Here is a 13,063-nt window from a genome sequence, read left to right as displayed (position 1 = left end):
AGTTCTTATGCATAGTTCCCTTTAGTACTAGCACTATTTATATGCTTTAAGTATTATTAAATGTATACCATTGTTAAAACACAGTCATTTGTTTAACAATATAAGTTCAAAAAAGTTATCAACTCTAGTGTGGTCAATTTTGTATTAATACACCTTTTATAAAATACAGCTAATTCTTGACTATCTGTTTTGTGTATTCTCCGTGCTATCCTCCCTCTTCTTCCCAGCACCTCAAAATTTCAAAAAAATTACAATTGCTCAGATAATTAAAGACGTTATAACTTCAATACACTCTTTTGAAAATGCAAGTTTGAAACACCCCGGATTTCTTAGAAGTTTTCAATTTCACATAATCAAAAGTTGCCAGTGGTATTGAATATTTCACGTTGAACATTTTTGTACTACACCTACTCTCCCATTGTTGTTTCCCTTTCATTCAATAGCCTTGGGAATTCCTTATTCTATTTTGAGGCAAGAGCAAACATTAATAGTTTTACAATGCAGCAAGTAAGGCATTGACCACCTGCATCATTTTAATTGTTATCATTTGAAGAATATGAATCTGCGTTAGAAATTTTATTTTATAATTCATCCTTTGCCATTCATTTGTTTTTCCTGGCTATGCTATTGGTTTGGCTTGTTGAAAAGCAAATACAATGTGCTCTTCACTTGATGGCAGTTGTGTGTTCTGGCAAATCTATAAATCCACCAATTACAAAATGGCTGAGAAACGGACAAAATGTGCTTTCCATCGGTAAAAAGTGGAGAATTGAATGGAAATGGATGGAATGAAAGTGTAAAGTTTCTGTAAATATCCATTTCAATCATGACCATATATTCCACGTACTTCCGTGATCTGTGTTTCTTGATTATAAGTGCAAAGCAAATTTCAAAGTAAATCACTTATATGTGAAGTCAAAAAATTGGGCAATTTAATTGAACATCTCTCAAAACCCTTTAATGTTTTTTTATGTACCTGTACATATCATGAATGTTTTTAAAGGAAAACAGGTGTTGCATATCTGTGGGAAGCCTTCATTTATAGATCAGATTCTTGCTGCTTGATTAGCTGTAAAGTAGACAGTTCCCTGTCAATGATGAATAGACTTGTCAATATCCTTCTGTAAAAATTTTATTTCAACTGTGAACTTGAAAACTATCAAATGCACTGCCATAAACAATGCTGTAATCACCTTCATGAATGACATCGCATAGGAGACAGCCAACGCAATTGCAAAGGATAAATTCAGGCTCTTTTTATACCCATTTCAAAGTGTCTTCTTTGGTATGTTATAAATGAAGGTGTAATTCGTGAATCACGAAAAAATGGAGTGTATGCAATACTATGAGATTGCAAAAGCTCATGTGTGGGCCAGGCAAACTCTGCCAGCCAAAACAAAGAATGTGAAAACTGCTTGGGCCAAGGCAACCCCTCCATGGTGATTTCCCAACACATACTCAAGCCTAACCATACCTGTAACTTCGATTTGCAAGTACTCCATGTGCTAAATAAAGGGAAAAATTTAGATGCAAAGGAACAATTAAAAATCATCCAGTGGGTAAAGAAGAGCACTCCCCTTCATAATGACATTCAAGTTCAGGTCAAATAGTGCCTGAAATTTATTTATTGCAAAAAATACTTGAATAACAAATCATTGTTCATAGTCCCCCCCTTCCAAGTTGTCTCCTCCCCTACGTCTACACTTATCCCAAAGGTGTTTCCACTTTTCAAAACATTCTCAGGAGCTCCACCATCTCAGCTTAGGATGCTCCGGAGCTCCACCATCAAATTTATCTCTATCTCTTGCATGGTGGCAAACCTTTTTTCTTTGAGCAGAGTTTTCAGTTTTGGGGACAGGAAAAAGTGACATGGGGTCAGGTGTGGTGAGTAGGGTGGGTGGGGATGCAGAGCGGTCTTGTTTTTGGCTCAAAACTCACGAGTTCTGAGAGACAAATGAGCGGGCACGTTGTCGTGGCAAAAAAACCACTAGCCGCTCCCCCAAAGTTCGGGCCATTTTAGTCTGATTCTATCTCTTAAGCATTTCATAATCCCCAGGTAGTACTCCCTGTAGACTGTCTGGCCTTTAAGTAGGTATTTGTGATGTACAATCCCCTTTGTATTGAAAAAAAAAACAGTCAACATCACTTTGACATTCGAGTGAATTTTTGAGCTTTTTTAGGGTCGGAAATGTTTCACCAATTCATTGTGAAGATTGCACTTATGTTTTGACAAACCCATAACTCATGACCTGTTATGATCCTGGACAAGAAGGTTTCATCCTCTTCTGCTTGATCAAACAGTTCCCGACAGACTTGAATCCGGATGTTGTTTCTGATCCGTTGTCATCCTCAACTTTTCAGTCAGGATTTCATAGCATGAACCAATTGAGATGGCATATTCTTTCGCAAGTTTCCTGATAGTCAAGCAAATGAATTTTCATGAATGAGATTGTTCACGTTCTTTATGTAGGGGTCATCAGTCGACGTTCATTGTCTTTCACTGATTGCTGTCCATTTTGGAACACAGTAAGCCACTCATAATACGCGGTGTGTTACATGGCATCCTCACCATAAGCCTAGATAATCAACTTAAAAGTTTCTGTGAAGGATATGCAGAGTTTCGTGCAGTATTTCATGGAATAACACTGCCCCTTAAAAGAGGTCATTTCCGTGGATCCTTTTTCGTCGCACTCCACGAACACCCCTTCACATAAATGGTCGTAACTGGTTAACGAAACAAGATGTTGTCGCGTGGTTGGCGGCCGTGACATCATTGGTGGGAGCGTAGCAACAGAATGAGAGAGTCGTATTTGGTTTATGCATATTTTACTTAACCCTTTAAGCAATGGGGCTCAGGCACCAGGGAGTAGGGACGTGGCAGCGGGGCAAGGCAGTGGATCTCTGGTGTCTCGACCGACGGGCCCAGAGACAGGGTATCGGATGAAGAATTGGTAAGGAATGGGAATCGGGAAAGGAATGGGGTTCCAGGAGTCGGTAAGGGAATGGGGTCCTGATTCAGGAGCGTCTCACTTTATATAGGATCGCACCTTCGGGGGGAGGGACTTCTGAGTCGCTACATAGTGGCAACAATGTAACAACAAGGGAATTCGGTAGCGGACATTGTCTTGCCTTGGTTTCCGAGAAACCCGCGCTATATACATTGTCTGGTATGCTTGGAAGAGTTAACCAATAGTGTGGGTTTCCGAGAAACCCACACTACAATGTCAACAAAGTGGTTGAAGGTGAAGTGGGTGAAGGTGAAGTTTCCATGGACACAACGCCTCCAAGCGCATTAAAATAATTACTAATTCAATGCATGTTATTCAAAAAGTTCGGATATGTTTTGAACGGACCCCATACATTTCACCTCCCCCTCCTCTTTCCATCAACTTCTCTTGCAGCGTAACCTGACGGTGAAATGCTCGCATGTCCCTCGTTTCGTTTGTTCTCCCATTGCCCCCCAACCAGTGTGTGTGCTAAGTGTAGCGAATGTTTTCTCTCTTCCAACCAATTCTTGTGATCTTAGTTATCCCCAGAGCCAGGTGACCTCCACCTGCCCCCACTCTTCAGTTACCATTTCTTGCTACAGATATGGTGCACCAAAGTGACTTCCTAATCACCAAAGTGAGATCCCAACCTTCTCTTTTGTGTTTAATGTCTGTACCATTGTACGTATTTCATTTTATTTGAAGTGATATTTCACTGTCCTCTGCTAACCCTTCTATCCTTTATCCATTCAAGCCACATTCTGCATTTTCTTCCCTCTTCCTACCACATTTTTCCTTCTCGTTTCCTCCCCGGTTAAAATAGGTATACAAGTCGGCACATGACTGCGATTTCCATGTGGAGATGATATAGTTCATCAAAACCTATATGTTCATTGTTATTTTTGTTCTCGTGTCTTTCTACGTATTTGTAGTGGAGTGATCTGAAATAGAAACATTAAATCTGATGAACTGATGCCAGGTGTGATTTCTATCGGAAGCTGGCTTTAACGGCCAACTTCTGTGGTCTTAATATCCTAATAATGTTGGCACGCATAGCCCACAAAAGCATACCATAGATTATGTGACTGTGGGCATGGGCAAAACAGATTCTTTTCCATAACTACTAATCCAGATTGGATCTTGATCTCCCAATTAAAAAGATTCCTGTAGAAATTTTAATTGCTCATTTGACACTGCTGGTCTAAAATTTCATAAGCGGATCAATATGTAATCCTAGAAAATTTACTGAATCTTTGTGAAGTGCCCCCCTGCTATTAAGAGAGATGCCGATGTCATGTGTTATTATTATTATTATTAGGTAATCTACCGGTTAAGGTAGGTTTTTGGATGGACGTAATTACTAATTAAATAATTTGTGGCCCCTAGCCAAACACAACATCCCACTCTACATCAGGTCCCTCTTCAGCTCTGAGTACATTCTTCCTCCCTTCATCCAGTCCAACATCCCTATCCTATTCCTTCCCTTTCCTCGTTTGCCTAACACTCTCCCCTCTGTTACAGTCTTCAACATCCCGCTGCCGGTCACTACCCCCTTCATCCACTTTTCCTGCCTCCATAGGATTGCTCCCAACAAACCCCTCTCTTCGCCCACCATACCAAGTACTTCCTCGTTTGTTTTCTTCTCTGTCCATTTCACCTTCTCCATTCTTCTCCAAAACCATATTTCAAAAGCCTCCAGTCTACGTCTATCCTCCTGCTTCAATGACCACGTTTCCGTGCTGTACATAGATACGCTCCAAATTAAAGCTTTTACGAGTCTTTCCTTAACATCCTTACTCAACGTCCCCATCATTAACTCCTTCCTCCTTGTGAAAGCCTCTTTGCCTAGCGCAATTCTTCTCCTTACGTCCCTACTACTTTGACCGTGTTGGTTCTAAAACACTACCGAGATACTTAAACTGTTCTACCTGCTCTAGTTTTTGCCCTCCTACTTAAATGTTAAGCTTAGCCTTTTTCTTTCTAGAAAATCGCATAACCTTCGTTTTATTAATATTGATTCTCATCCCATACCTGTCGTACTGAATTTGCTATGCACTAGGCAATGCTTGCAACTGACTGACAAACTAAATCTTGGTTATCAGCATACCTAACTGATTTTACGAATTCCCCGCCCACCATCATATTTACCTCGAGTTCTTCCCATGCCTCTTTAATCATTACCTCCACATACAGGTTGATCAGCAACGGTGATAATGGGCAACCCTGCCTTACACCTCTTCTTAACACTGCCCAACCGGACTCCCCGTTCCCCACTCATACCTGAGCAGTCTGAGACATGTACAGGTTGTGGATTAGCCTCCTATCCTTCCAATCTATTCCTATTTTATGCAATATACTGATTAGTATTTACCAATTCACTCTATCAAACGCTTTCAAAATCTACGAAACAGGCAAATACCTCCTGGTTGTGTTCTATATTCCTCTCGATTTATAATCTCATTGCTGCAATGGCATCTTGCGTACCTCTCCCCTTCCGAAACCCAAACTGATCATCCCCTAAGAAATCATTTGCCCTACTCTCTATCCTTTTGTTTATGATCCTAAAAACAACTTTAGCTGCGTGGGATATCAAACTAATTGTCCTGTAATCCTCACATGACGTGGCCTTTACCTATTTCTAGAATAGGAACTATAACTAATCTCACAAAGCCTTCCGGCCAGATTCCCTCCTCATAAATACTATGGATCAGCCCATATAGCCTCTTCCTCCCACATTTTCCTAAACATTTCAATAGTTCCGCGGGAATGTTATCCACCCCCACGGCCTTATTTAGTTTCATCTCCCTTAATGCCCTTTCTATCTCATTGTCTAGTATGCCTGGACCTAAGCTGTCTTCCTCTACGTCATATTCTTTTTCAATGTCTAACTTTGTTGGTCTAAGTTCTTTACGATAAAGTTCTTCTATATACTCCTTCCATCTCTCTTGGAACTTTCCTGTGTCAACTATTACCTTACCCGCCTTATCTCTAACTGTTAGCATAGATCTTCCTTTCTTACTTCCCGATAAAGATTTAACTTTGCTGTACAGCGCACCGATTTCACCCTTCCTCTGCAGACTTTCCATATCCTCGCACTGCGTCTTCCACCATGCTTCTTTTGCTTTATTTGTTACCCGCCTCAATTTATTGTTCAATTCTTTGTACTTCATTTTTCCTAATTCTGTATTTACATTCTTCCATTTTCGCCACTCATCCATCTTTGTAATCATCTCATCCGTGATCCATGGTTTCCTAGTCCTTTTAACGTTAATGGTTCCAATAGTGTCTTATGTGGCTTTAGATTACCCTTTCTTGAAACTTTCCCATTTTTCTTCGATAGTACTTAGTTCTTTACCATCCTCCATGATTTCCTACACCACCTGTTTGTATTCCTTCCTTTTCAAAGCATTTAATGCTTCTACATTTCATTTTCTAACTCGCCGCCCCTGCCTTACCTTTTTGAAACGCACTCTACATTTCATAACAACTAAATTGTGGTCAGAGTCCGCATCCACTCCCGGGAAGCTGTGCGAATTAAATACACTGTTCCTAAACCTGTGTCTAACCAGGATATAATCTAGCTGATACCTTCTGAGTCACCTGGCATTTTCCATGTATACCTGCATCTTTTGTGGTGTCTAAACCAAGTGTTGGTGATGACTAGCCCCTGTCTCCTGCAGAACTCAACTGCTTTCTCCCCGCGGTCATTCCTCGTGCCTAAACTGTAGTCCCCGACCTCATCACCATCTCTTCCTTTGCCTACTGTCGCATTCCAATCTCCCATCACTATCAAATGTTTCCCTGCAGGAACACATGCTATTATGTCCTCTAACTGATCGTATATCCTCTAGACCTCTTCTTCCTTATGGTTGCTCGCTGGCATGTATACCTGAATAATAACCAAGTTCGTCGGTTCTGCTTTTATCTTTACTAGTAGTATTCTATCCGTTACCTGCTCTATGTTGACTACGCTTCTTCCTACCTCGTAATTTAATACTATGGCGACCCCTCGTTAGCTCTTGTCCCCACCGCTGTATATTATTCTATACTTATCACTCCAGTAATCCCTGCTATCCTTCCATCTCACCTCGCATATACCTAAAATATCTATGTTTCCCCTTTCCATCTCTCGCTTAACATTCTCCAATTTCCCTGTCCTCATCATTGTCCTAACATTCCACGTTCCTATTCTAACTAATTTGGTCTTCTTCTCCTGCGTCTTCTGTCCTGCTGCTGCTGGTTTTCCCTTGCAAGGGTTTCGTGGGATGACGACCGTGGAAGCCTTGCCTCCCCCGCTGCTGGGCACGACACACGGCCGATTGTGCCAAGCCCTGTAGTTTCCAGGACTCAAAATCTCTGTATAGTCCATCATGTAAATCTTGGGAATGATAATTGAGGTGGTTTCCCGTTGCCTTCCTCAATAGTGTTTTTAACGTGACACCATCACTTACTGGCCGCCCCACTGGGGTCAGACGCCATTGTAGCCGCCTCACTGAGGAACAGACGCTGCGTGGACTACCTTTTGTCTGGCTCCTAACCTTCGACTTATCTGGCATGGGTGACCCTACCAGGAGTAATAATTATTACCCCCGCCAGCACAGCTCTAGGGGTCATCGGAACGCACAAGCCCTTCCACCACGTCAAGGTTGTAGTCCGAGGAGGGTGTCATGTGTTGTTCTAAGATAAATGGACAGAAGGCTTGCAGAGCACAAATCTTTGAATATTTAAGATCTATTTGACATCTTAATTTCAATTTTATTTTTAGATTAATTGAAGGGATTAATTTAAAAATTATCAGCAAGGGGGTAACCTTTTGTAATCCTATCAAATAAATTAAATGGCAGATTATTAATGTGTATGATAAATAGTGGAAGCCCCAGTGTTGAGCCTTGAGGAACATAATGAGCCACAGTTGTAGATTTGAAAACGTTATGTTAATGGCGAAAACACTGATAATGACTGGACAGGAATGTAACAGTGACCTAGGAATAGGTGAAAATCCATGCTACTGCAGTTTGTACAAGAATTGGGACACTGGTTCCTCTCGTACATTGGTGAATTGTACCATTTGCTTTAAATTCATTTGAACAGGTGATCATTCCACAAAACTATGAGAAAATATACAGGAATTGTAATTTGCTCAAACAAAACTTTCTCTTGGCAGTAATCTTATTGTACCACTTATCCTTTTTTCTGATATCAAATCATGAGGATTTAAAAGTTATGTGGCATTGTAAAATCTTTTCTGGATAACTGGCTGGAGAATCAGGGCCCTGAATATCAATTTCCCTGGGAATTGGGTGGTCAATTATCGTTAATCTGTGTTTTGTGTGCTGTGTGATATTGGAAGAGTTTAAAATGAAACTCTCATTCCTTGGTAGAATGTTGAATCCTTCCGGTCCTGGACTATACCCATGCAAATAATTATGGTCAACATGGTTTGGTAATTGGCCTCTTTTGTACATTCAACAAAAATCTCAATTGTCACATGCATAAGAAGTCAACCCAGAGGCTAAAGCAACAAAAACACATTCAAAGGTAATTTCAGGTATAAAAGCGAAAAAATCTCATCAAACAATATTTAATAATTGAAATTATATTCTATATGTAATCATGGGTCTTGGGAAATGTAAAGAGATGGAAATAAGTAGTGGGAGAACACGCAATCAATAAATGGAGTATGAGGTTTGTGTGAACGTACGGTGGAGTGCCATTAAACTTTGCAGGAATATTCCTTCAAGGCTCTCCATTTGTGAAAATACAGTAGAACCACTTATTTACACTTTTCTAGGTACCCCAGAGAAAAAGTGTAAATTGTGAGAAAAAGCAAATTGTTAGAATAGGAGAATTTTCCCTTTAACATGCTTAATTACTGGGGTAAAGGTAAATAATAAGAAAGAGACTTATACTGTAAAAGAGCAGGATTATTATTTATCTCTCAAACTATAGCTGTCCTTAATTATGTTCGATTAGTCAAAATGACATAAACACATGGGATATGTTGGATGCCTAAAATATGTAAAAGTATATTATTTTTTCCATCCTTATCAGGACCTTAAAAATAAGCTATGACTGCTATCGCAAAAAATCAAGAAAAAATTAGTAAAGGGCAAAGGAAAAACTTGATGACAATGTACTTTAAAGATATCTGTGGACCCTACAAAGAAGTAATGTAATGTATCATAACTTGGATTTCTGAAAGAAGACATTATAGGCAAAGGAATGAATTTGTAATTGCTCATCAATGAAAGTGTATTCGGAGAATATCATTGGACTACAATCCTCTAATTGAGCATGCTATCGGACTGCAAACCTCTAATTGAGCGAGTCAGCTATTAGCCCCAAAGCCAGAAGTAATATTATAATATCCATAACACTTCATTTGTGAAAAAGAGAAACTGGGTGAAAGTATGGGAACCCCTGCCCTAATCACCTAGCTGTAGAGATTGATAAGGCAATTAAGATGATCAATAAAATCTGAAAGCATTACCAGAAAAAATAGTTGCTGCAGTTCAAGTTATTTAAATGAAGGAAAAAATGTTGCTTCAAAGTCGTCACAACATTTATATTAAGAGGACTGATACAGGGCATTTGAATCACATATCATATTCAGCATGTAAATTTAAAGTTTCAGTTGCATAACCACATGTCACAAAAAGATTTCCAGAAATAAATACATTAACAATAATGTATTCTTACAGCTTGTTGAGATATTGAAACAGTTAAGAAGTATGCATATCCAATTCATGTCATGACTGCAATCTATTCTCCGGTAAAGAGGTGGTTGGAAACTCTATGACAAATGAATTACAGGCATTGTTTTAACTGTGGTATATCTTCCAAATGACTGAAAGAGTTTAATTAGGAAAAGCGTTAAAAATGCATGTATGTAGTAAATGGGGAAATGACAGGAAAGATAACGTAATCTCCATAAATGCGTACCAAAGTATTGAGCCAACAGTATCTCAGGATTGAGTCAATACTCGATAATTAAAGTACAATAAGGTGATATTGAGGAACTGACAGGCATTGTGAATCCCTTTTCTCTTCTCTAGATGCAACTTCCAGTATTTTTGTTTTTGGAAAACTTTTTTTTAATCCTATTTTAATGAGATGAAATGTATGCTTCTAGCTCCTCAATTTATGAAATTGTTTTTGTTGACATGTGCTCGTAACAACTTGTATGTCATTGCACAATAGAGAAAAGACAAATTTAATTAGCTCTGCAACTGTTCTTCACCAGTGGTAGAAAGAATTTTGATTTTGGAACCAAGATATTCAAAATGGTCCAAACTTATCTCTCATTGTCTATGCTCTCTCAATTAGAAGCAAAATATAGAAGACTTGGCCATGAAACATATTGATTTTATTCAGAACTAATTAAAAAATTATTTCAATTATGTACGTATTTCTAATTGCCTTTGCAGTGAGTGTATTCAATCAGTTATGGGCAGATTTTGTGTGAGCACAAGTCACCAGGAACCCCTGATGGTGCTGCACCACAGTGAAACCCGGATTGCATTAAAATTAATTTTACGTATGTGTATTCGCCAAGTTTTCTTTTGACATTTTCCATTATGGAACAATTCCACAAAGTTACACCTGAAACGATTAATCACGGCAACCATATTCGTTAATTTGTTCTAGAAATTTATAATCACCAACAATCATGGAAAAATTCACATTAACATATCTAACTGGTCACTTTTCTGGCTTCGATATTACATGTGAACACTAGTAGCATAATTACCAATTTTTTCTTGCTGCATCAATTTGGCATTCAAGAAAGTTGGGAAGTATTCAACTAGTTTTGCAATGAATCAAAAGGAACAGTAACTACAAACGTATGAATATTATAGGAAGAATCAACGCCAGCTGTACTCTTAATGAGTACGGCTGGGGTTGATTCTTCCCATAATAGTTTTACAATATCATTTGATGCATCTTTTTCGCATGAATGTATTCGCTAGAATTTTCTCTGATACAATTCAAATCGATAATAACAAAGCTTTTAATGCCCCTATAAATGTCTGAATGTGTCCTTTGCAGGTGGCAGAGAATGTGTGTGATGACCTTGTGCGCAATGAGGGTCGCGAAGTGAGGCTGGAGGAGGAGGAGGGAGAATTGCTTCGGCTCCAGTTTCTCCTGCCAGATGACGGATACAGCTGTGATGTCGTCAGAGGCCTCCCACCTGGGCTTGTTGAGCTGCTGGGACCCCTGCAGAGGGCCAATGTCTGCCGCTTGGTGCCCCAGCACACTTCGGCGGGCTTCTGGACCGTGTACATGACCCCTCCACCCAGTGCGATGCTTCAACACTCAATCAGCCCAGAGGGTCACTCACAACATCCGCAGACACCCAATATTATACCACATGTGGTAAGCCTTGTTTGGTATGGCAAAAATAAGAGGAGGGCAAGTTTTCAGATATCAGGAATTGCACTCTGGCTTCAATTTTGTTGGGTTTGACTTTTGAGGGGAACCTGCATTGGTTTCATTTCTCTGGAAAAGTAACCTCTCAAGTTTTCTGAGAACATACCCTTTTTCAATAGCACCCCTGTGGGTAGGGTAATTGAGAATACTCGGGTATCCCTGCTGGTCGTAAGATGTGACTAAAAGAGTGGGGAGAGAACCCCGAAAACAAACTCCTAGTCAGCAAATGGATGCATCCAGGCTGTCTGTGTGTGGCCATACCATGCGGTCTTGAGTCAAAACGGGCATTTGCCATGCCTGGAGACCTGTTGTAAGTGAGAGAAGGGGATCGTGGAGAGTTGGCGCTCTGGTTCCCAGTTGGGTTTCAGTCGTCCGGTATGGCCCAGGGAGTGATATACCCATTTTTGGCTCTGGATTTTATGTAAACAGGCGGCGTCTGTGTTGGGTGGTCAGAAGTGCAAGGGTAAACCCTTGCATCGAAGATACCCCCCAAAACTGACGACCTCTCCTGAAGTGCTGTATCCCTCCAACTAGCCCTGGCGACCACTCGGATTTAGTGGTGCAGCATCCCCAGTATGTGGGAAGGTGGGAGGACAAAACTTAAATATAGGCATGGAGGGAAACACTCTTTTACCACCCAAAAGACCCCATCCGGATAGGCAGGTGGGGGAGGTAATGCGTTGTGATGCAAGCAACAAGTATTTAATGGGCCCGTTCATTTCTTAGGAATGATTTCAGATTGCAGACTGAACTGGAGAGAGAATATCCGGGGACTAAGGGAATAGTGGTGTAGGCCACAAAGTAATTAAAGGATTTTTAGGCGGACCACATGGGAAGCAGATCTCCTCCCCAATGCACCCTCTCGTCCAGGAGATATACTGTAGCTTCATATCCCTTCTTCAGAGGGGTGACAATGTATCCCTTTTATGGGTCCCTGGACACGCAAGAATTGCTGGAAATGAAAAAGCCGACGCAGTGGCAAAGGAAGCCCTGAACAAGCACGAGACTGATTCCACGTTGGTGGACAATCTCAAGGTGGCACTGCGCAATTGTTCAGTCCTAAAGCAATGGCAGGATGCGTGGCTGAATGTCACAAATAATAAGCTCTGATGGATAAAGTCACTGGCAGTGGTGTGGCCCTTTATCTGTCAGGAAGAGTTGGCGATCGCAAGTGGGCACAGCGCCTTGCGCCCTCACACACTCGCACCTTTTCACTGAAGTAAAACGACACCCGTGGTGTGACCTGTGCCTGAGGGTGACTCATATCTTGACACAGTGTTAAAATGAGGGGCGATGTACGAAGTAATATTTTAGGGGATGACTCCTCAAACCGAGTTTTATCCTGTTTAAGGGAAACTGGCCTAATAGGAAATATTTAGTTGTGGTATCCTTTTTTCTCAGGCTTCTGGTTTTAAATATATGTATATGTGCATTTGAGCCTCACTTAAGGAGCACCTCACACAGCAAGTAATTCGCATCTTGAGCAAAAATATCAGTTCTGAAAACGGCTCGCTTAACAAAGGAGTTTTTGTATAACAAGTTACAACGAGAGAGGAATTCTAAATTTATGCCAAACCTGTTTACATTTTTTTTTTCAAAAATTACTTTTATTCTTGAGTACATATATCTGCTTTTTTTTACTGATA

At 40.4% G+C, this 13,063-nt stretch overlaps 1 protein-coding gene across 4 annotated transcripts in view; it reads left to right on the top strand.

Annotated features, from left to right (window-relative positions):
* LOC139687257 (afadin-like) overlaps positions 1-13,063 on the top strand; it is a 266,733-nt gene that overhangs the window by 160,218 nt on the left and 93,452 nt on the right. For all 4 annotated transcript variants that reach the window (XM_071584395.1, XM_071584394.1, XM_071584393.1 and 1 more), the window contains one exon: positions 11,037-11,363. In XM_071584395.1, the coding sequence (XP_071440496.1) occupies positions 11,037-11,363 (327 nt within the window). The remainder of the gene's footprint in view (positions 1-11,036; positions 11,364-13,063) is intronic.

This window comes from Hetaerina americana, unplaced genomic scaffold, assembly GCF_022747635.1.
Source record: "Hetaerina americana unplaced genomic scaffold, ioHetAmer1.1.p SCAF_187, whole genome shotgun sequence".
Lineage (NCBI taxonomy): Eukaryota > Metazoa > Arthropoda > Insecta > Odonata > Calopterygidae > Hetaerina > Hetaerina americana.
Note: the sequence above shows the minus strand (reverse complement) of the source record. Positions and strands in the feature narration are given on the sequence as shown.